Below are 24,333 nucleotides of genomic sequence, written 5' to 3' on the forward strand. Positions count from 1 at the left end.
TAAATGCACTTAACAAAGAATCATACATGATATATCTTAAGTGATATATTTGGCAATTTGTGGTGACACTGCACACACCTCCCAATATAGGAACCACAGGTCAGTATATATGCACTCACTTCATCATCATAGTCTCTTCATGTATCCCAAGAATAAATAGTCATAAATATCAGTATTACTAGGTAGATAATAATATTTCATGTTTTGACTCTTGTCCAAAGTAAGTATAAACAATGAAGTCCTTTGATAATAAGGGAGGTAAAAAAAAAAAAATAAAAAGCTTCCTAGTATTATCAGAAATGGAGTATCTTATTTTTGACATTTTATTTATAAAATGTAAAAGAAGAGGGTACTGAACTAAACCATAGATAGCAGGTGATATTAATGGTGGATGATATCTCTGACCAGTGGCAGCCAACTTCAAGAGTGGTGTTCAGAGGATTTTGAGGCTGGATAGTTGGGGAAAGGGGTTTGGAGAAGCAATGCTTGTTATGAAAGTGATGAGATAGCAGCACAATGGGTAGCACATGGCTGTGCCTCAGCAAAGCCACTCTTTGTATTGTACTAAAAGAATAATTTTAACATATATTGGAACTAAAATAATAATTCTAACATACATTGCTCTCCAGAAATTGAAAAACAAAGGTGAGGGCAAAAGAATTAATCAAAAACACAACTTAGTAAAACCCAGTTAAATATTTCTCAGAAAATGCTGTAGATTAAATGTGCTAATGAATGAGTCAAAGGGGGATAAGCATTCTAAACAGTTTCACATTGCTTTGAAATCACAACTTCTATGATTTAATTGGCTACATATAAAATAAGAATGGCATTTGTTATTTGCAAATCTTTGGCCTGTAATTGCTTTACTTTCAAAGGGTGCCAAAACATACTAAATGACTTTGCCAATCTTGTTAAAAAAATTTTTTTCTTCTCTCTAAAACATACCCTGCATGTAAACGGAACAATGGAATGTGTTGGGGCCCCTTTTTTTTTTTGGCAGAAAACTTTCTTAAAAATAACTTCATAAAGTAAAAGAAAATGGTTAAAGATGAAGATCAAAATTTCACAGAAAATTAATCTGTGTTACTTTGACAGATACACAAAATACAAATTTCCTGTGAAAGACAGGTTTTCTGACATCTATACAATGCAGAGACTTGCAAAATGACTCAGGATAAGGGCCTTCAACTAATTTCAGTTCCACTATGTATCTGAAATTCACACTCCTCTTCAAAGTCTTCATTTTCAGAACAGTGTTCAGCTTGGCATGAAAGAAAAACGGCAGTTTTGGGAAATGTTTTCACCCCTCATCCTTAAGTTGTTTTCTTTTTTGTTTTGGTGTTGGTTAGTTTTCATTTCTTTATGTTTGTTGGTTGGTTTGTTCCAGACCATCAGTCATGGATTTTCCATTTGGGCATATATAAGCAGGGCAAAAGACATAAAATGATTCTCAGTTTAGGTTGAGCATTAAAATCACCTGGGAAGCTCTTTTTTAAAATGCCACTAATGATGATTCACACCACACATTCTGAATTAACTGAAATGACAAAGAGGCTAAGGTATTTTTTATAGGGTACTACAGGTTGCAAATTAATATCATCTAAGAAAAAGCTGTTCATAATTTCAAAAAGTCACTCACTAGAATAGGTGGAAACATTAAAGAAAATGGAAATTCAATGTTGTCATTTTAAATCATTCACATCACAGCTATGATGAAGTTATTCTACTTTTGGTTAGCCTGTGCTTATTAAAACAAAATAATAAATTAGGAGGATCACATGGGAAATTCTGTACTAGAAAAAGGAACAGATCCCTTAATCTATTTTATATAGTCATCCTCTTCCCTGTTACTATATATCTTTTGATGACTACCCCTATGAAATGAACTTCTTAATGTCCTACTACTATAGAGCTTAAATTTAAAGTGGAATTGTGTTATTTGTTTCTTTAATTTTCCCAAACAACAGCATAAAACTGATAAAAATTATTTATTATAGTAGGTGAGTTCCTTCAAAATTCCTATCTATTCTCCCAATATAATATATACCCCAATATATTGCCTAATTTAATTGATAAGGATGTTATTCAGAAATAACACCTCATTAGACACTAGTAAACATCACACATGTTATAGCCATAATGTGCAGATCTAAGGAACACATGTTCCTTAAATTTACAAGTTGAAATTATTCCATTTATTTTAATATGGTGCTGAACTTTCATTGCTGGGTCAATTCATTCTTTACTTAGAATGATGATTTACTTGGAGGAAAAAAAAAAAAGAAAAAGAAAAGATCTTGGCCCTAGCAGTGGGTTCTTTCAAAGAAATACTTTCAACAAAAACAAGATACTTCTTATTTTCCCAGGTAGGCATTTTGGTCAGACAAATATCTACCATCTGATGACTAGATTTCTAAGGATATCAATTTACATTTTATGAATACCAATTAGAAAATGCACATTCATATACCCCCCCACACACAATATCTCAAAATGCCTATTATTCAGTTTTTATCTAAATCCCAGTAAAATCTTCAGAGGATTTTATGAATGATAAGCAGTCCACTATTGATATTCTAAGTCTCATATTTTTAAAAAGTATAAGCCTATATTCTAAGGATATAATAGAATATAACATTCTAATATAAATAATATTCCAATATAATAGAATATAAGCCATTTACATTCTAATGTTTATACTTAAAGAATTCATGCCATCAGGTCAGGTGAGGTGGTGCACACCTGCAATCACAGCAGCTTGAGAGGCTGAGGCAGGAGGATCACAAGTTCAAAGTCAGCCTCATGAACTCAGCAAGGCCCTAAACACCTTTGTGAAACTCTGTCCCAAAATAAAATATAAAAATGGCTAGGGATGTGACTCAGTGGTTAAGTACCTCTGGGTTTAATTTCTACTATCACCACAAAAAAAAAAAAAAAAAAAAGTCATGCCATCATGACTTTTATAAAGATACATGTGCAAATTTCTTATGGAAGAAAATGTCCCCACTACACTTTGACCACTAGAAATCCCCATACTGCCCCACACATCATCCATAAGTTTTACTCACAACTTATTAAGAGAGTGTAATTTATGTTAACATTATATGTCATGTTTTACTTTTATATTTGTCTTTTGTCACATTCTATCTTTGGGATATAAGAAAGTGAGACTTTTCTCTCTGAACTCAAGAGATATCAGTTATCAGTCCTGATTACAAATGCATACAAAGACATAGCCCTTAAAATGAAACAATGTGCATGAAATTCACAATTCCTATATATTTCTAAACACAATGTTAATAATTTAATATAAAGTCTCATACATTTTTTTGTACTTGATCTTAACATATGAAGAGTATTTAAAAGGATTTTAGATACAGTGTGTTAAGTGTCATATAATTACTCAGCATGTTTCAACAGATCTAAATATTTCCCTGACATTCTACTGTCAAATGAATATGGAATTCCTTGTGTGGAGGCTTATCAACCAAATGAATGCTTTATATTTGGTGTGAAAAATTCAATCACAATTGTCAAAGATCAAGCTGCTACCTCTGATAACAAACATGATGAGATATCTTGTTCAATATACGCTTTCAACCTGACATGTAGGCTAATAAAAATATGAAGTTGTAATATTTATTTTGTTTCTCGCAAAACAGAAGGCTCCTAAGAGGAATGATCAAAATACCTAGTTATTGAATGAAAATACAATCATCTCTTTATCCGGAGGCCGATTAAATGATTTGCAGACTAACCATATTAAAATAACAATGGCATGCTTTGCATTTGTAGATGATTTTAAAATTACTATGCACCAGTGACTATCTCAATGAAAGTATGTCTATTTTCAACTACAAAACAAAGTGTGTGTTGTAACATGTTTCATTCGCTCAATAGCAATTTATTATTTACTAAGTATCAAGCACCATCTAGGGCTATTCTACCTCAATAATCAGACCTAGTCTTTTGTCAACTTTCCTGTACAGGAGAACATGCAACCAACTTCTTGTGAGTCAGTTATGTTCTGAGATGCAAAACCGAAAAAGGAACAGAGATTTTTTACAGAAAAACAAACCCCAGTAGATTTCTAGGTGTGAACTTAACTGCACACCCACCTTGCTCCTTGCCCTCTTTGGCTTCCTTTGCTTTCCTTTCCAGGTAGTCCCACTTGCCTTTCTCAGTCACTCATAATCACCTCATCTGATAACTCCCCATGTGCTGCTGAATTTATACACTTTACTCCATCTCCTCTACTATTCTACCTCAAACCCCTCTGCCACTTCCTTAGCTAAGAACTCCATCATCTTAAAGTACAGTGACCATTATGTAGTTGACAATAATGTGTATGCTAAATAATTGAATAAGGCAGCTTCAATCAGATTTCCTTTAAGATACGGAGCTAAGCAAGAGGAGGGAAACAACAACAAAAATGCCCTGAACACTTTCCCTTCTAAGAAACCACTTCAAACATGTCAGCAGCTCTGTCACCCACCAGCTGGCTAAGATAATAGCAAACCCTCCCACTTCTCCCTCACCTCCTACACTATCTTCCTTATCCATCTTCTTGGTTTGATATTGTCTCTTTTCTAAGTCACATACTATATGTTAGCCAGTAACCAAGTACCTTCCTGTTAGACTCCTCTAACCCAGCACTGTCCAACACAACTTTCTGCAATAAAGGAAAGGGCAACAGGTAAGAACACTGAAACTTGGAACATGACAAGTGTGACCTAGAAACTAAATTTTAAAAATTTTATCTCAATAACCATATATTTTTCATGGCAACACTACTGAATAGTACAGCTTAATCTTTCATGCTGCTGATGGAGTTATCTTCCTACAAAAGAGAGATCACATTACTTTTCTTTATAAAACAAACACATCTCCTTACAACCGCCACCACTGTGCAGGACATTCAAGCTATTCAGCATTTAAACCAATTTGCTGCCTCAATCCAGTTCCCCTAACTCCTGTGCCCTACAGGCTCCAAAGGTAGTGAGGCCACTCAGAGCACTTACAGAGGCCACACTCCAAGATTTCATGTAAACATCTTTCTTGTACTAAGAAGGCCTTGTTTCTATTCCTCTGAATACTTAGCTGTCCTCTTGAAGCTAAGCTTGCCACTCTGGCCTAACTCTGCTGCAATAACATTTTGTATACAGCTCCGTTAAAACACTTAATCATAATTAATAGTTTACACTTAAAAAATGTGAGTTCCATGTGTGCCAGGTAAAACTTAATCACCTACATTAATGAGATGATCTGGAAAAGCATCTGGCACAGGATTTCACCCTGAGTAAGCATTCCATGGATATGCCTTCAATATGTTTTAGGAATTGCGTTGCTCATAATTAACATTCTTAACCAAAGTACAAAAGTCTATAAAAACAAAGGCAAGAAAATAAAAAGAAGTGGGAAAAGTTCACATGGCAATGATGATACCAATGCAAGACTAAGGTCAGGGAAACTGAGAGAATTCATGTGAGTACCAAAAAAATAACTATCAGAAACGCTACAGCTCAAGCTGAACTTGTTTCTCACCTTCCCTACCTGGCAATGGCAATAATTAAATTCCCTAATCAGAGAGTGCAGATGTTACAAGGTCAAGAACAAGAGAAAGCTTTTCTTGTGATGTGTAACTGAGAAGAATTTGTTGTAAGCAGATCAATAAAGCACTATTCTATGGCCCACTCCCCAGGAAAGAGCTCTGTTTTAACACTGAATATATTAATTGTAAGAAAATTCAACCTATAGAAGAATTTATTTAATTTTCATATCCTCTAAAATAATAGTTAGATGGAAACATTTCAAAATCATTAATGACATCTGAGGTATGTTTATTCCTAATATAATTACTTCCTTTATATAAAGCAGTCTTATTTCTCTCTCCTTTTAGTTGGCTTATAAAAAATGCAGATAAATATTTAAATAGTCAAAGGTAAAAATTTAGGCAATCTGAAGCAATACTCAATATATATCATTGTGTGCAGGTACCTGAACTGAAGAAATATAGTTTAAATAATATTTTCATGTTCCATTTCATTGGTTTGAGAAGGCATAGGTTTACAATATAATTTTATTATTAAACAAAATCCTTCCGTTGGATTTGCAGATCAGAGAAAATTAATATTTGGATTTAGTTCAGAGGTTGAGTAAATTAGCTTAGTTCACTCTGGGTTTGAGTTCATGGTTCAGTTCAAGTTCTCAATAATGAGCATATCAAAATAAAAATATTTAAATAATGTAATCAGGGCTGACATTTAAGTGTTCAGGCAAATATGTGTCTTAAGAAAACAAACTCACTTTACAGAGAGAGCTAAGGTTAAATCCGAAGGTTTGAGCATTCCGGGAGCCGGCGTTCATGTAGTTTCCCATTAGCAATACAAGTTCCAGCAATGTGCTGAAGCTTTTGCTCTTCTTTATCTCTTCGCAGGCAGTACTGACAGCCATGATGTCAGGTTTGATGTTGTTCACCTGCTCTTCAAACTGAAGCTTAAAGAGAATAGCACTGAGCCGTGGCCGCAGTCTCTTCACATTGCTCATCTGATTGAAAAGAAAATAGCAGATTTCCTTTAAAATGCATGGTATAGTTTAGTACTGTACGACTGCAAGTAATCTGGGATGATTTATTGGTATGACAGTACCGAAGAAGCAATATGTCCTCTGAAACTGATGGCAGGAAGAGAGAAAAGCCCTGCTTGTTTTTGTAAGAAATCCAGAGTCATCCCTCAAAAACAAAATTAACAATTTAGATGTGCAATGAAAAGAAAGCTTTAGTGAAACAATAACATTTAATTAAGCAATAAATTAAATGCATTTTTATACACACTCAATTTAAAAAAGGTAACAGGATACACAGGCAACAAATTACAAAGCATCCATATCATTACTTTAAATAATCTTTGTTCAATACTGAAATATGCTAGGTCATGTTTAAAACATACTCAGAAAGGTCTAAAGAGGGTTTGTTTTCTTCAAATAGCAATTGCTGTCCTCAGAAGCCCTGCTGACTAACAGTATGTGTTAGATAGAGGGAGAATAAATAGGTCCCAATTTGTACCAAATTGACTTTCTTCAGAAACACAGAAAGTAGAATGACTCCTGACACATACTAAATTAGCAGAATCAGAGTTAGGAAACATGGGAGTCACAGGAGATAGAAGTGGTGAAAAGCCACAGGTCTATCACATGCCATGTTAACCCTCTTTGTGACTCTGGGTTTCTCTGCTGGGAATGTGGAGGACTGGAAATGTCAAAAAGAACAAAAGAAGCTGGGTGTGGTGACCTATGCCCATAGTCCCAGCTATTCTGGGAAATACCAGAGATGCTGGCTCAAAGCAAAACAAAATAAAACAAAAATGGGACATTTACTCTTAAAGCTATTCCACTATTCTATCAATATATGTGAAGAAAATGTCCACTAGCCTAACCTGTAGGCTAGGATACACTATATTTAATATATATATGAATTTCTTGACTAAAAGAAAGATATTAGGAATTAAAGACTTTTAAACCATACCAATGGGGCAGTAATAGTAAAATTATGGACATTCAGTAAATATGGTAAAAAAAAGACCAAACCCCTCCCCCGCAAAATGACAGACATAATAGGGTTAAAATGGAAACTAGCTTAGCAACAAGAATGGGATCCTAACTAGAAAAAGATATATTCCATACTTGTATAATTATATCAAAATGGATTCCATTGTCTTATAAAACTGAAAAGAACCAATAAAAAATAAAAAATAAAACTAGTTCTCTCTGCCTAAAGGAAAGGCCAAAAACAATGTTACATATGAAGCTCATATGATTGCAAATACAATGAAAATCATGTTTTTTCAGGAGAAAATTTATGTACATGTAATAATGATTATTTAAAATAAAATATACTATACAAAGATTAATTAAACTAATAAAATACTACCAACATTGTATTGATGATATTATAACCGAGTCTACTCATCTAAAAAAGTAGAGTAGTACAGTATTAATAGAATATCCTCAAATGGATCAAATCCTTAGATTAGCAAATAATATAAATATTATTAGCAAATAATATTCATTAGCAAATAATATAAATATCTAATTTATACCTAGCCTTCTTACTAGCCACATAACATGTTAAATGTTTACGTTCACACAAGCAGAATTCCAAGAGGTCAACTAATACAACAATAAGCCTGCTTTCAAATACTGACTTCAAAAAATGTCTTCACAGTCCCCTGTCTAGGAACAATATGGGTCTTTTCCTCCTATCAGAGATTTAAAAGACTATAAACTTGACAAAGACATTTTTTAAATTTGTTTTACAAATTTAAGCAATACAAAATTGTAGAAAGACAAAGGGTAACCCTGTTAGAATACTGATTTTAACTGGGCATGAATCACTCTTTTTAGATAATGTATCTCTACCACAAAAATTAGTGTTAAGAAAAAGTGATTACTTCTTATAGTCATTTGTCTTAAAATATATTGCACACTTTAGTATAAGAAATCCTAACTTGACCCTCACATGAAATCTTTAGCTAATATAATGTATATTGTATTGAACTAAACAGAGTCATGGTTTCTTGGGGGGACTGAAATTAACTTAAAAAGGGGGAGATTAATTTTTCACCTCATTTTTCTTTCTTCCAACTTTTCCCCAAGGAAAAAAGGCAGGGCGGGGTGGGGGACAGCCTTCTGCCACTTTCTATATCTGAAGCTTTGTGTAAATACACAATCTAAGCCTCAGGTTGTTTATCTGTTGATAAGGATAATCGCAGCTATCATGTAAGAATAATAAATAAATTTATTTCAATAAATGTGTTTTGAACTCAAATATACATATGGTATACCACCAAATGGATTCATTCCTTGAATTTATTTTTTGCCCTTACACACTGCTAATGGAAAATACACATATTACATTGGCAACATGAATAATTCTCTATTACACTTAATGTATCCTTTAGAATACCAAGACACGCAAAACAGTACTTACATGCAGAACGTATAATAATGGCCATTCAAAAGGTATATATGGGCCCATGGAATCTGGTTTTAAGGGGTGTTCTTATTCAAATTTAAGAAGTCATTTGACACTTTGCCATAAACATGAGAAAGAATTCTTCAGTACCCCATGCAAAATATGTTACAAAATATATTAATTCTAACATCTATTAATATACAATTTCATGCACAAGGAAGAGGGGGAAAAAAGACTGCTTAAATGCCTACATTATACCTCCTGAAATGTTAAAGTTTTCCTACTGACAAGCTAACCATATGTAGGTAGCGTAAAGTAATTAATTTTCCTAGAAAAATATAAACCAGATTTGTATGAGTAATGAGTCTATTTGCTCTAGGGACAGATACCTTGAAAAGATAAAGTCTATGATGTAATGCAGAACAAAGTGCTACAAGTTCATGAAAAACCCTGACAAAGCAAAGTCAGGAAAGGTAACAACCTAAAACAACTTTGAACAACACATTTGTTAAACGAGGAATCCCTTTCCTATTGTTCTTTCTTCCAAATTTAAAAAATTAGTATTTTGACTATTATTAAATAAAATTGCTGAGAATGGAATCTGAGATGTTATGTGGACCTGGTTACTGTCTTTAGTTTATTGTTATATGGTACAATGATCCCCTAGACCAAATGGTTGCCCTTTCTAAAACAAACAAAAAACTCAATTGAAGCTAATGTACCATTATCTAAATCTTAGACTCTATGATAATAAGAGGATTCTTTTTATCATGATTTAAATCAAAGTTTGTTTCTTCAGATGGAATAAACAAACAAAAACAAAAGGTAAAATTGTATGGAAAAATATATATATAAGTAAACCTGAAAAATGTTCCACAGTTCTCACCATTACTAATAATCTATCAACATGGAAGATTTAGATTCTGTTCTCCTATTAAGAAAAGCAGAACTAAGACTTGATTGTGGTAGACTAATAAACTAAGCACAGAAATGGACAGTTGTGGTGCTCAAATAATATTCTGAATACACAGAAAATGCCTTAAAAAGCAAAGGAAAGATTACAGTAAAAGTGAACTGTAATAATAATGTTATTAGAAATAAGAATTTCAGGGCTGGGGAGATAGCTCAGCTGGTAGAGTGCTTGCCTTGCAAGCACAAGGTCCTGAGTTTGATCCCCAGTACCACAAAAAAAAAAAAAAAAAATAAGAATTTCATTTTTATGAAAATAACCTTTAAATTTATTGCTATATTCTCAGTAACATAAACTCGTGACCACAAAATCTTTGACAATACTGAGTGATAACCCAAAGATCAACGTACAAAAGCAAAATATTTTGCAGTTTTTGCACTTGCAGTTTTTGAAGGCAGTGAATGCTACACCTGCAACCTTCCACATCCTACCATCCAGAGATATAAACACGCCAAAATAAGAAACATTAAAGCAGTGAATAGTGAAAATCAAACAAGAAGCAATGCTGAGAACACTATGGGTAATTTTATATTTCACTGGCAACATATGCAATACAGCAGAGACACAGTAAAATGAAAAGATCTTTAGAAAAACAATGAACCAAGTATAGACTGGGCCCCACTCAATGCTGTGAGAAGCACAAAAGTCATAGTTGCTGCTCTTGCAACACATAGTGCTCGAAGTCTTTCCCTCTCTCTCAAAGGATGAGGAGTAGAGAATATCCCTAGAAGAAGTAATCTTCCCCTTTATCACAACCATTATGTTTTTCATGTACAATCTTAATTTCATACATTATACTATGAGGAGAAAAACAGTCAACTTGACATCTTTATACATTTTAAACTCTGTTTAACAATGTATCTGGTCTTCTTCCAGATTTTTTAAATTAAATAAGAAGTTGTCAGGAATCCATTTTTTCCTGACAAACAAGTGTTTCCTCCTTTTTGTGTAGGCTCACCACAAAAAACTTTTCAGTTCATGCTCAATGTCTTTGACAGTCCTCCCTAAAGTCATCATGAAACTAATCATTCATTTAATTATTCAACTCTTGGTTGAAAAGTTATTTGCTTCAACCTAACAGACATAATACCCTAAAGCTTTAGTTTATGAACTACATTAATGCCTATCTATAAGGACTACAGGAACAGAGTTTCAGGAAATTTAAATGACATCTTCAACTCACATGGGTAGTAGAACCTGGGCATAGATGTAACTTGCTACTAAGGAAATATTCCTACCACTTAGAGCATCAAAATGTGAAAATTAATACCCACCATTTAAAAATCACCTGGAACAAAAATTCTTTCTCCTATGCTTTCTTCCAAGACTGAATTTTAATTGCCCCACAGTAGCTTTTAGGTAACACATTAGAGAGAATGACACCTACTACTGCTACATGCCTGCTACTCTGTCAGTGTTTTTATCACTTCTCCTTCATACACCCATGAAAATACAGTGCTGAACTGTTAACACTTCTGTCTCTCCACACTGCACTCCCTACTCATAGTTACCCATTAGGAAATTATTTGGTTCCCTATGGAGAGGTATGACAAGCAAGAATGTAAAAAAAAAAAAAAAAACAAATACATCTTTGTGAGGACAGAAGAGAATGCTTTGAGAAAGTAGTGTGATCTAATAACAGAAGGAAGACACTCAGAGAAAAGTTTTAAACCCAATTTTTTCTAATTATGTGAAAAAATATGTCTATCTTCCACAGCTAGAAGGCCAATATGTTCATGATCTCCAAAATTCTAAGGGAAAAAAAGTTAACTTCATTTGAAGAAAGGCTTCAAAAAACAAAAAAAAGCTATTGAAGTGACTTATGTCTGGGGAGTACTCAGAATATCAAAAATGTTTTTAAAATAAATGTGCTCTTATGATATTAAAGCTGCTATGCTAAAATTATTTAAGAAAACTATACAACAGCAAGTACATATGGTACATTTTTTACATGTTTCATAGGATCAAAGTAAAGCCAAGACTTGTACATTCCTAAGATAAAATACTCTTTATAAATCTGCCTTTAAAATCACTGTCTTGTGCTCTCTCCAATATACTATTAAACCCATACATTAAATTTTTCAATTTAGTTATTGAACTTTTCAGTTCAAGAATTTCCATATGGAAAATTTTTATACTTTTCATTTCCCTGGAAAGATTTCTTAATTATGACCATCTTTTCCTTTAATTGAGATAATTTCTCTTACTTCTTCGAACATATTCATCATAACCACATTATACCTGTGCAAGGAAAATAGAAAATGTGGGCAATGTGGGCTATGTGGGCAATTTTGGATGGTAGTTTACATTTTATTCCCTAACAATATATCCCATTTTGTTATTCTTTAATTTGTAATTCAGCATTAAAGTTTGTACATGTAAGATATCATAGGAACCCTGAGTTCTATATTCCTTTGAAGCCTGTTTATTCATACTTTAGCAGGCAGATCGCACCAACCTGTATAAGCTTCAGTTTACATTTTGTTAGTGTAGCGCTGTGGAAATTGAGGTATTTCCCTAGTTTCTCTATCTTAATGGTATTGAATCTCCAAATTGTCTTCCCTGCACAGTTCATCAAAGGACTTCATGTAGGCTTTGGGCAGGGGTTGTGGCGGGTGGGGCTGGAGAATCCTTTCTGATGTGACCCTCATTCTTAAAGCTCAACCTTTCCTTGTTCAAATGAATACTACCTATGTCTATGAAGGGTGAAGAAGCTCTTTATTCTTACAGAACATGAAGTCCAGTGCCTTCTAGTAATGCTGATCCAATAGTCAGCTTTGTTCACTCACATCCTGTAGCAGTGGCTTCCTGGAAAGTCCTGTTCAGAGTCTGAACAGCCCCTGGACACAGACTCAAGGGAGGTTGCCACAAGAACTATGAGTGTCCCTTTCTGCACAATTTCTTTCACTTTGTGCCCTGCCCCACAGACTCACTATTTGAATGCTATAAATTCTTTCCTCCTCAGCTAAGAGAGGACCACATCGTCTGTTCCAATTCACCTCTTGTGCTTTTACTGGAAATTTTTCATCTATGATTCATCTCTTGTGCTTTAACTGGAAATTTTTCATCAGTTCAAAGAATGGGTATTCATGAGATTCTCAAAGATTGCAGCTTTCGTCTATTGGCTGTCCACTGTCTGCAAACAGATGAAGTGCATATTTGCTCTAGCTTCATCACTGTACATACTTATTTTTCATTAAATTTACTCATCAGTATTTTAAGTTTTTTGATGTTATTAGCATCTTAAAAATGTATTATATTCCAATTTCACTTTTTAAAGAAAAAAACACCAAACTCTTCACATATATTAGCCAATTGTACACATTTTGGCCCATTTATCATATTTTTTCTTTTCTCTGTGGGAATGTGCATGCATGTACGTATAATATGGAGTCTATATATTTTTCCAATAATATCACTTTTTTCCTTTATAATTAAAAATTACTTCACGGGAAGAGACACTGAGGTCCCCAGAGAGGCCTAATGTATATACATATAAGTAGTACATATATAACATATATATTCATCGAATTTTCACCTTTGTATCAATGAAGAAAACACTGAGAGTACTGGCTATAAGATCTACTCAATTTTATTACAACTAAACTTTCTGAACCTGTCTAGAAACAATGATACCTTCAAGAACATGGCATAAAAATATAAATGAACAAAGACACATCTGTAATAATTACACCTTAAGTCACAACTGTAAGAAAATTTCCTAACTCCATAATAATTTAGTTCCTTAAGTCCAGTCTCACCTTTTTCATTATGTTTCCAAAGTAATCTTATAATATACAAAGATCCACATAATGAGATTTGCAGAACATAGAAAAGTGCTTCACAGGCATTAGATGATAGTCAGATCTAAAAGCAACCTTAAAACAATGCTTTCTGTAAAGTGATGAATCATAAGAGACCTTTTTGCTTATCACTATAAAATGCTTCAGGCTTTATTTCAAATGAATGATGCATGGCTAGTAATTAGTATGTGACTGTAATGATGCTTTGTTTTGTTTTTCCAAATGAAACAAATTAAGCAGATTGTGCCATAAAATTTCAGTACTACATAGAAGGTCTGAATAGAAAGCATCATCCATACAAAAGAAAAACAAAAAACAAAAAAACAAAGCTACCATCCGAAAATCAACCCACAATTCTACTATGAACTTAACTGTTTCACATTTTACCTATATACATAGAAAATTTAAAATCCCAAAGTTTAAGAAGCAGGATATAATGAAATTTTCAAAAACTTATTCTGAATTAGCAACATTTCAACTTCCTATTTGTACATTTTAAAGTGATTTGTATCTAATATTAACTCAAAGTTAATCTTCAGATATTTTTGTTTGTTTCTTTTGTTTTTTTTTTGACTTGTTCTTTTTTTTATTGTAAACAAATGGGAAACATGTGTTTTTTTGTTTGTACACGGCGTAAAGGCATACCATTTGTGTAATCATAAATTTACATAGGGTAATGTTGTTTGATTCCTTCTGTTATTTTTTCCCTTCCCCCCTAATCTTCAGATATTAAAAGTAAAAATTACTCCACTAATGAAGCATACAGAAAACACCACTAAAAGCAACTATGAATATAGAAGGCACCTACACGCATTGCTCCCATAAGAAATGAAGGATGGGGTTTAGTGTAAAAAGTAATGGTTCATAGCTGGGCTGAGGAGTGAACAAGTTGAGGGTCCTCATCTATGCAATGGTAATGCCTATTTCTGGAGTTATATGAGAATAAGATGTAATTATTCATTTATATATTGAATATTTATTGAATACTTATTACATGTCACATGATGTTTTAGGTTTGGAGAGTAGGAGGACAAAGGAAGAGAAAAACAAAATAAACATAATATCATTTTAGATAAGCATAATGAATTCATAAAAAGAGGATAACACAGGCAGAGAATGATAGTGAGCAGCATCATTATAATGAGTACTTTTAGAAGGAAGTGACAGTTGAGTCCAAGCACAGAGAGCAGTAAGAATAAAGACAATCCTCAACTGGTAACAAGAAAATCAAAGACATTGAAGTGGCATGTATATTAGTATATCCAGCAAACTTTTCAAAAGACACTTAAAATCTCTTTGAGAAATATACTCTCCATCCTCTAACGTAACCACTAATATAGCAAATCAAAGAGTAGAGGCTAATAAATTGACAAAAGATAAACAACAAGTAGCAAAACAAGAACTGGTACAGTACCACCATCCATGGGAGTATATCTTCTCTCAACAATATTACTCTAACATTAATAACCCCATTATATTCTACTTTAAATTTAGTTTTCCATTGCTATTTCATTAACATTGATGAAACAAATACAATAGAAGCTGTGCAATCCCTGCCTGATTTTCAGAATTTCACTTAACAAAAGAGGGATTTTGAGAAATCATTAAAATACCATGAACATGATACTTCCATTCAAGAGTCACTTTGGCTAAATCCTCTGAACTTGCAAGTGGTTAATTAATTACATGTTCAAGATTGATATGAGGATGAGGTAAAGGCTCATCACAGAGTTAAAGGGAAAGATGGAGCTGAAAGAAGGATCCAAACAAAAAAATAAAACAACAGTCAGGTCCTGGGAACAGCCACTGATCCTTTCCCTCTCTATCTCCCAAAGCTAATATTCTTAGTTAATATTAAAGTTTTGGTGGTAATGCAGAGGCAGGGTTGGGGCAGAGGAGCTACAAACACTGACAAAGAAAAATCCGATTGCAGATTAGCTTAGTCAAAAGTAATAAGAGGAACTTTTCCTATGCTATTTGCTAACTAGCTAATATCCTCAAACTAACCAAAATATTTTAAAATGACTAATTATTTACTGTTTATTTTGTCTATGCCATTTTACAAAAATTTGCTCTTTCACTGATGCCACAGTGTTAATGTCAAAGGTGTTTCTGAATTTATTTCAAACATACACCCATTAACAATGATACCCTGCTGTATTTCTCAGTCTGTACTGTCTGTGCTTTTTATTCTGATACTGCAATCATATAAATAAAATTCACTCAGGGACTTCTAAAAAATAAATCACAGGCCTTTTGGAAATTCATTCAGTGCTTGGGTTCATGCTTCATTTCAGGCCATTGCTTTGGCAGGAACATTAGTGGCGTATTCTAATCAAATCACTGAGATACATGTTTCTGGCAGTTTTTATGCCCTCAATAATAAAGTGTGTCAACCATTTTTTTCTAAAGATGCCAGAAAGGCCCAATCTGGGATTTGCAATTTAAGCAGAATAGAACTGTGTGGATACTAAGGTGTGGGGAAGACAAAGGAAAGAATGCTGAATCCAAGAGAAAAGGGGATTGAGAGGGTGGATATAATGAAGGGTGAGAATGTGACTAGGACCTAAAGTCATAAAAGTCATAGGTAGTCATAGGTAGAAACTATATTTGCAAGAGGGCAAATATGGGGGAAATGAAGTTTATGACTGTAGAAAATCACTCCAACCAGCAGCAAAAATGGATAATTTCAAAGGAGGTTGCAAAAATCCAGTAAGCAGTAAGGAGCTAAGATCATAGCAGGTACGGTCCTTCCTAAGAAAAGAAACAATACATAATAAAGAAAAGGCCCCCAAAAGTCACATAAAGTAAGAGAACAGAATAGTATGCAGAAAATAAGAGTAATAAGGTAAGAGGCCATCAAAAAACTCACTCAACTAGTTTTCTCTTAATTACATTAAAAATTAGGAAAGCTTTTAAAAATTCTGTGCCAGACCCTGACTAAAACATAAAATAAAGATAGTGTCAAGGGAAATCATAATATAAAGCTGTTAGATACTTAAATCCTTTCAGAAAATACTACTGTTCAATTGATCTGAATGATTTAGGTGCTTTATGGTGCCTAATGGTTCCAAGGGGAGCTACTTACAAAAGAAACATTGATAAAATAGGATAGAAATAATCTTGTTCACAGCATTACATTTCAGTAAGGTCATATGGCTCACTACAGAAAGAGCCACATAATGTGACATCAATGAACAAAACATATTTCATCATAAAGTCAAAAACAACAAGAACCCTTTAAGTTAAAATTTGTATATCAAGTCTTGACTCTTTAATGTATAAATGTAAGTCAGTGTACTACACATGATATGGTACAAATACATGCAAAAAGCCTGCCCTAGTAAAAGGGAATTTGAACAAATTTTCCCAGCAGATACCAATTTGGTAAATATAGGAAGTCAAATGTCTTGGAAGTAGTGGTATATAAATTCATGTTAACTTTTTGCTAAAGGGGAAAAAAAATCACTTTGATCCTTCTATATCCCCTCCCCTAACTAAATATAATATCTAGACTCAGACACAAAATTTGTATCCCTGGATAAAAAAGAAATATTGTAGTAATAATAGATAACAGCTGAGTTGCAGGATGGGAAACTTGACCCAATGTTAGAGGAAAGAAAACAAACATATTTATCCTTTCAAAAGAGCAAAGTCTGGTATGGAAGATAAGGATGTTTAATGAAACATACAATTCACTGAAAAATAAAATATAAGCAAAATAAAGAAAAAGGAAAAAACAACTCAGGCAAACACTACAAGTAATCACATACATATAGGACCACCACACTCTGTTCCAGGAGCCACAAGGTAAATTAAGTTAGATACAATTGGTTTTGGACATCCCAGAGAAGTTTTCAACTGTTCACCATCACAGTACCAGTTTCTCTGTTAACCTAGAAACAGAAAATGGGGAAGATACCAAGGGAAGTTGGTCATATCACAAGAGGGAACAGCTCTTCACAGGAGGACTGAGATTTCCCTCCCTTCTGGCCCCTGTGTTTTTAAAGAAAGAAAAAAGGTATAGTCTTTTCTTTCTATACCTTCTTCTTTTACTTCGTTTCTTCAAAGAAAAGTAGAGATGGGACTGGTCCTGAACAAAAATATGGTGTAGTAAAGTCTATAAAAATTTTTACCTTTGTACCATTTATCTTTTTCTTACTTGTACACAACTACTTAGAAACATGGTATGGTGTCGGGGGGGGGAATGGAATATGAAAATGTGTGCTCAGAAATCCTCAGTATGAATCCTTCTCTTCTGTTTACGGTATCAGATGGTTCTTGGTTAAGTCACTTTCGTGTATGCATTTCACTTTTGTAGTATGGAATATATCAGGTAAAGAAACATAAACATACTTTGTAAAGTATAAATCACCAAACAAAAGTCAGATAATATAATTGTTATATAATTACTTGCCTACTCTACAGTGGCGTATTTGATGCAATACTTATACTCTTAACTTAAAATTCCAAAATTAATCTTTCTTCCTGCTCCCATTATCCAAAGCACCATCTTTTAAAAGTATAACAAGTCAAGTATACCACATTTAAAAAAAAAATCAGACCAAACTAATGGACAATAAGATTTTAATCTCCCCTATAGCATGTCATAGCTTGAAAACATCCTAGATAGTTAAGTAAATTTGGAGTTTTGTTGTTTTTGTTTTGTTTTGTTTTTGTTTTTAACTTTTGGTCCTTGGGACTTTGTATAATAACCATCAACCTATTACTGTATGCAACTGGATGGTTCTATTTTCAGGGGAATTCCTAAGGTTAAGGCTCTCAGTTGCGTTTACCTAGCTAAAGAGGTAAAATCAGAAAGTTTTTAGTAAATATTTCAGGCTCCAGTCTGCACAATTGATATCAGAAAAGAACTTTACCCTAAATCAAGTTTCTGGTAATTTGAATCATACTCTTAAAGAACATTTCCATGAAAAGAGCTTGTCTCAATATGGGAACTGAGAGTCATGATAGTTGATCATAATTGAAATGTTCATTTGTCAGTATTTACCATCTGTTGACCTTAACTCATCCCCCTTGCTACTCTGCACATAAAAAATTGTGTATATTTAAGTCAAAATACAAAAACATTTGCAAGATATAATTATGGGGTAGATAAAATAATTGAGAAAAAAAGAAGGTATAGAAAGAAAAGACTAAAAGACAAAATCTAAGTAAAAATCTTATTCAAATGTTAGAAGAAATGGGAAAGAGCCAGGGATGAGTCAGACACAAACACAGGAGAGAGAAGAGAAGAAAGCACATGTAACAAATAAGGTGAAACACTGATCAGAAGTTAAGAGCAAATAAGATGAGAGGTGAAATGATATAAATGGGATCTGGAATTAGAGGTTGTCTATAACCCTCAGCGATGGGAACAAAAGCATAAACATAAAAAAGGCTGAATAAGCAAAATATGCTAAAGGATCAAGAAAATTCTAACTTTAAAATAAGACAAGGTACTTAAAGAAAGTGGGTCCTGAACTACAAAAGAGGAGAAAAATACAAAAAATAGTAATACTAGAATGACAGCAGCAAACACAATTGGGCACTACATATAACATACATGAGCTTTCCAAAACCTCATCAGAACTCTGTAAGATCTGCATTAACATTTTCAAAAAAAAAATGAAATTGACAGGTGTTAAGAAACTTGTCCAGTCTCATAGCCAGTGTCATGGTTTGGATCTGGACTGTACCCCAATGGACCATGTATTGAAGACTTGTTCCCCAATGCAGCAGTGTTCAGAGGTTGGGCATTTGGGAGATGCTTGGATCATGATGGCTCTGACCTCATTGGTGGATTATGATCCAGAGGGATCAATAACTTGATGGTGTTGTTGGGAGATGGTGGAAACTGTAATAGGTATGGTAGAGTTACAGGAAGTAGATCCCTGGGGCCATGCCCTGGAATGGTATATCTTATGCCCATCCGCTTCCTAGTTATCTCTCTTCTCTGCTTTCTGTCTTCCATAAGCTGACAGCTTTCCTCCTCCTCGCCCTTCTGTTACAATATCCTGCCTCACGTTAGGTGTAAAGCAGTGGACCCAGCTGACCATAGGCTGAAAACCATGAGTTCAAGTAAGGTATTTTGGTCACATCAACAAAAAAGATGCCCAACACAGCTAGAATATGGTAAATCAGAATTCAAACCTAGGTCTGTCTAGTCAGACTAGAGATGAAAAGGATAGGTGAAAATATGTAGAATACTGAGACAAAGTTATTTTAACCCAGATTCAATACTAGGAACATGTTGCCTGGCAAGCTTCAGCAACCTACGAGCTAAATGGTTTTAGTTTTCAGCATTCAAAATAAATCTTAAAATATCTTGGGGAAATTATTTATTCATTTACCTATAGTAATCTAGTAACTATATATTAGGCGATGTTCAAAACAACAGGAATTCACACAGACACCTACAGTACTATTGTACTGTCACATAGACAGTATGATATATGAGAAGATGATGAGTATTAGAGAGAAAAATATACAGCAGAGAAAAGGGGAAAGTTGCTCTGTATAAAATGGAACAGTGCAAGCATTTTCAAATAGGGGACTTGGAGAAGACCACCAGAAGCTGACCTGTGAAGAAAAACTGAAAGGACATGAGAGAGGCAGTTATCTGGATAACTAGAGAAGACATGCTCTAAATGGAATAAACAACAAGTGTGCTATGGTGTTTGAAAATCACACTCCAAGAATATGACTGACATGTCTGAGAAAGAGTACAGTGGCATAATGTTCTAGCTGAGTTAGCCAGGGGTGAGCAGTAGAGGATGAAGCAAGAAACATTGAGGTGGGGACAGATTGTGTGGAGCCTTATAGACTAGTGCAAGGATTTAGGATTTCCCTTGGAAGCAGTAAACCACTGTACAGTTACAGCTAGAAGTAGAAAGTTATCTGACTTAAATCAACGGACACTGTGTTAAGAATAGAATGGATTAAAGACAAACTGAAATAGATATTTCTCAATATCAAATTCTTCTGAACATTTATATGCATATTATATAAAACAAAAGCAAAATTTTTACCTTTGTCCATCAGGTTAAAATAAAGGAGAGGGATTAATATAAATCACTGTAAAATATCAAACTTTTGGAGGACTCACTAATGTTAGAAACTTAAGGAAATAGCATTATTCTGATCATGCTGTGTTTTTATTAGTTCTAATAAATTAAAGAATTGCAGAGTTATTTAATACAGCTGACATTCTACTAATTTCAAGAGAACAGGGCTAACAAAAGCTCATAAGAGAATTCATTCAGATCTCAATTCCACTTATCCTCCCACTCTATAGAGAACACAATTGGTAGCATGTGAGTGATTTTTTCTACTTAATGGCAGGATTTGATATTATTATTTTGATGTAGATTTGAACTAAATGAACTCAATCTCTTGATTAAATGAGAGTTTTTTTTAAATCAAAGAACATGGCTACATACTTTGGCATTTTAACTTTATCTTAATTTATAATATAGGTACTACACATTTATAATGATGAGGATGTGTTAGGATTATTCCATTTAATTTCATATGAGAACAAAGTGTGGAGGCAAAGGTCATTGTTGTTTTTGTTTTTTCATTCTAGACACATTCTCATGACTACTAGCTTCTCTCCTAAGGTCAATGATGAAGTATAAGCTTTACCGATGGCTAATAGCCATCTCACCCCAAGCTTACTTTTTGAAATAAACTGCAATAGTGTCATATGATAAAATCACCTGTACAATTCCCTAGATCAGGGATTGCAATTTCCCTCAGAGAGGAGGTAACCAGCAGCAAACACAAACAAAACCTTGCTACTGCTGAGTCCCTCTCCAGGGAGAAGAATGAGAACAATAGCCACATTTGTCCTTTTCACTACCTCCTGTGTTAAATTTCTAATTCATTCCCTCAGTGTTCTCATCTGGTCCCACAGCTTTAAAATGCCACCCATATGCTACTAGCTCCAAAATTTATGCCTCTAGCCTTGAACTCATAGTTCGTATCACAAAAGAACAACACATGATATGTCCACCTGAATAAATACAGATATTTAAAAGTGATCATCCTGGGCTGGGGATATAGCTCAGTAAGTAGAGTGTTTGCCTTGCAAGCAGAAGGCCCTGGGTTCAAATCCCCAGCACTGCCCCCCCACCCCCCGCAAAAAGTGATCACCCCTCCCATAATCCATTCCCTTGTACTGGGCTTTTCCTCATTTCTGTAAGAAGGAATTTTTTTCTAATAGGGTAATAACCTGGAAGATACTCTGAATTCCTCCTGTATACCAATTCCAGTCTACAGAAATTCTGTCTTCCTTACTTTCAAAATTAACCAGAATCTGATCACTTCCCACCAGTGACCCATCAAGTCTGTCAAACCACCACTGATACATACTTTAATAATTTAGATAATTTACACAACATGGTAACCAACCATTGGCTTCAGTTATGCTCCCCATCCCACAATTTGTTTACCCACTCAGCTGCCAGAAAAATACTCCTAAATCATCAATCTGATCATTTCAATCCTTTGTTTGTAACCTTCCACAGTTTTCTTAGAATAAAATCCATGGCCTTTACACCAGGGCTTCAATATCCTGGTGGCCTCTCTAAAGTCATCTACCATTCTCCCTCAGCCAATCTGTCACAATCATTCATTTCACGTTACTGAATGCACTTACTCCTCAAGATGTTGGGGTTCATGGTTTCTTCTGTCTATGCTTCCTCAAGATATCCACATCTTATTGAAGTCATTCAGGCTTCTGCTCAACCACTACCTCTTCCCAAGGGCTTTATAACTACCCTAACAAAATACCTCTATCATTCCACCACTTCCTGTGGAGCATTTATAACTATTAATATCATATAACTACATTTTTGCTTATGTATATATATATTACTGTCCCCAGCTAAAACAAAAATAGAGATGCTTACTGCAATGAACTCAGAACCTAGAACAATGCCTAGATCCCGATGTTCAATAAATAGCTGCCAAATAAGTGAATGACAAAGTAATGGCTGCTTAATCAAGGACACAAGGTATTCAAATAAAACAAATCAGACAATAGCACAGTTACCAACTGTTTCTGTTTATATGTGAGATGTCACTCAAAAGGCCATGTGTGAGACAATGCAAGAAAATTTTGAGGTAAAATAATTGGATTATAAGAAAATTAATCAGTTCATTAATCCTCTGATATGGATTATCTGGGTGGTAACTATAGAGTATGGCTGGAGGAGATGGGTCCCTGGGGGCATGGCTTCAGGGTATATATTTTGTCCTTATTGAGCAGAACTTTCTCTCTGTTCCTGGTGTCATGCCCTCAGCTGCTTTCCTCTACCACAATCTTCTGCCATGATGGTTTACCTCACCTAGTGCCCAGAGTAATAGAGACAGCAGTCTAAGGACAGAGACCCGTGAAACTGTGTAAGCATCAAACTTCCTTCTCTAAAATCTTTGTTCTCCAGGCCTGGAGGCGCAGCAATAAAAAAGCTGACTAAAACACCAGTATAAGCTGAAAGCTTAAATTCACCCATGAAATCCAAGCCTCTCTAATACCAAAAGGCGAAGACCTATATTAATGGAAAACTGGCTACTTAGAGCCACTTCTTTAGAATCATTTAATATTAGGAAACTTCATAAATATGCCCAATCTGTCAGTAGTGAAACCAATACTAAGGTCGACCATTAAAAATCCTCTATTTATGAATAATAGTATATTTGGTTAAATCTACAAATCTCTTATGCATTATTTTGGACTACCTAATAAAGATGTAAAAAGGATGTGTATGGTCTTTTATGAGCTTTGCCAACATGTAACTCCACTGTGTCATATACAGAAAGAATTAAGAAGAAATCTGTGTGGAAAAAAAACAAACTTCATGATTACACAAATGGTATGAATCTACATCGTGTACAACCATAGTAACGATATGATGTACTCCATTTGTGTACAAGGAATCAAAATGCAGTCTGTAAAAAATTAAAAGATTAAAAAATCTTCAGAGAAAATATATATTAGAGAAGATTTAAAATTATCTTTCAGTTCAAATAGCAATATTACTATTTTGACCTATTTTGACTTAGCTGTTAAATGAGATGGAAGGAAAAATCAGATTTTAAAAAATTATAGAAGCATTAAATGACCCAAAATTTTAAGCTAAAAAACAATGATAATTCAAAGTGAGTTAAATTAATAAGGACTAAATTAAGTAAGAAAAAAGTAGGTGAGTTTATACTACCCCTTAGATCCTGGAAGAAGCATGTGGATAAGGGTACAAACTAATAAGAAGAATAATTGTAAAGAATGGTCAAATGCTCAGAACAGTCTCAAGAGAAGCATACTAAGATTTGAATAGCTATGAATATAGTTATTCAATAACAGTCATTCCAAACAAGTGTTCTCACTGCATAGTCAAAGATTTGCAGATGAAATTGCCCAACTGATGTCCAAAGCATTAGGGAATGTGAGGGACCCTGAGTAAGTGCATAGGTACTAATAAGCAGCAGTGGTAGGTGAACAGAACTTGTGTTTTCTAAAAGAAAACATACTACCAGTTTCAGACTGGCACAGTTTACGTCCCTGGTAGACAGACAGAAGATGA

The 24,333-nt window shown here is 34.1% G+C and overlaps 1 protein-coding gene across 6 annotated transcripts in view; it reads right to left on the reverse strand.

Moving 5' to 3' along the window:
• The window catches only part of Diaph3 (diaphanous related formin 3), a 545,588-nt gene that overhangs the window by 210,946 nt on the left and 310,309 nt on the right, over nt 1-24,333 (reverse strand). For all 6 annotated transcript variants that reach the window (XM_047553083.1, XM_047553081.1, XM_047553085.1 and 3 more), the window contains one exon: nt 6,310-6,549. In XM_047553083.1, coding sequence (XP_047409039.1) covers nt 6,310-6,549 — 240 coding nt within the window. The remainder of the gene's footprint in view (nt 1-6,309; nt 6,550-24,333) is intronic.

The sequence above is a fragment of the Sciurus carolinensis genome, chromosome 5 (assembly GCF_902686445.1).
Source record: "Sciurus carolinensis chromosome 5, mSciCar1.2, whole genome shotgun sequence".
Classification (NCBI taxonomy): Eukaryota; Metazoa; Chordata; class Mammalia; order Rodentia; family Sciuridae; genus Sciurus; species Sciurus carolinensis.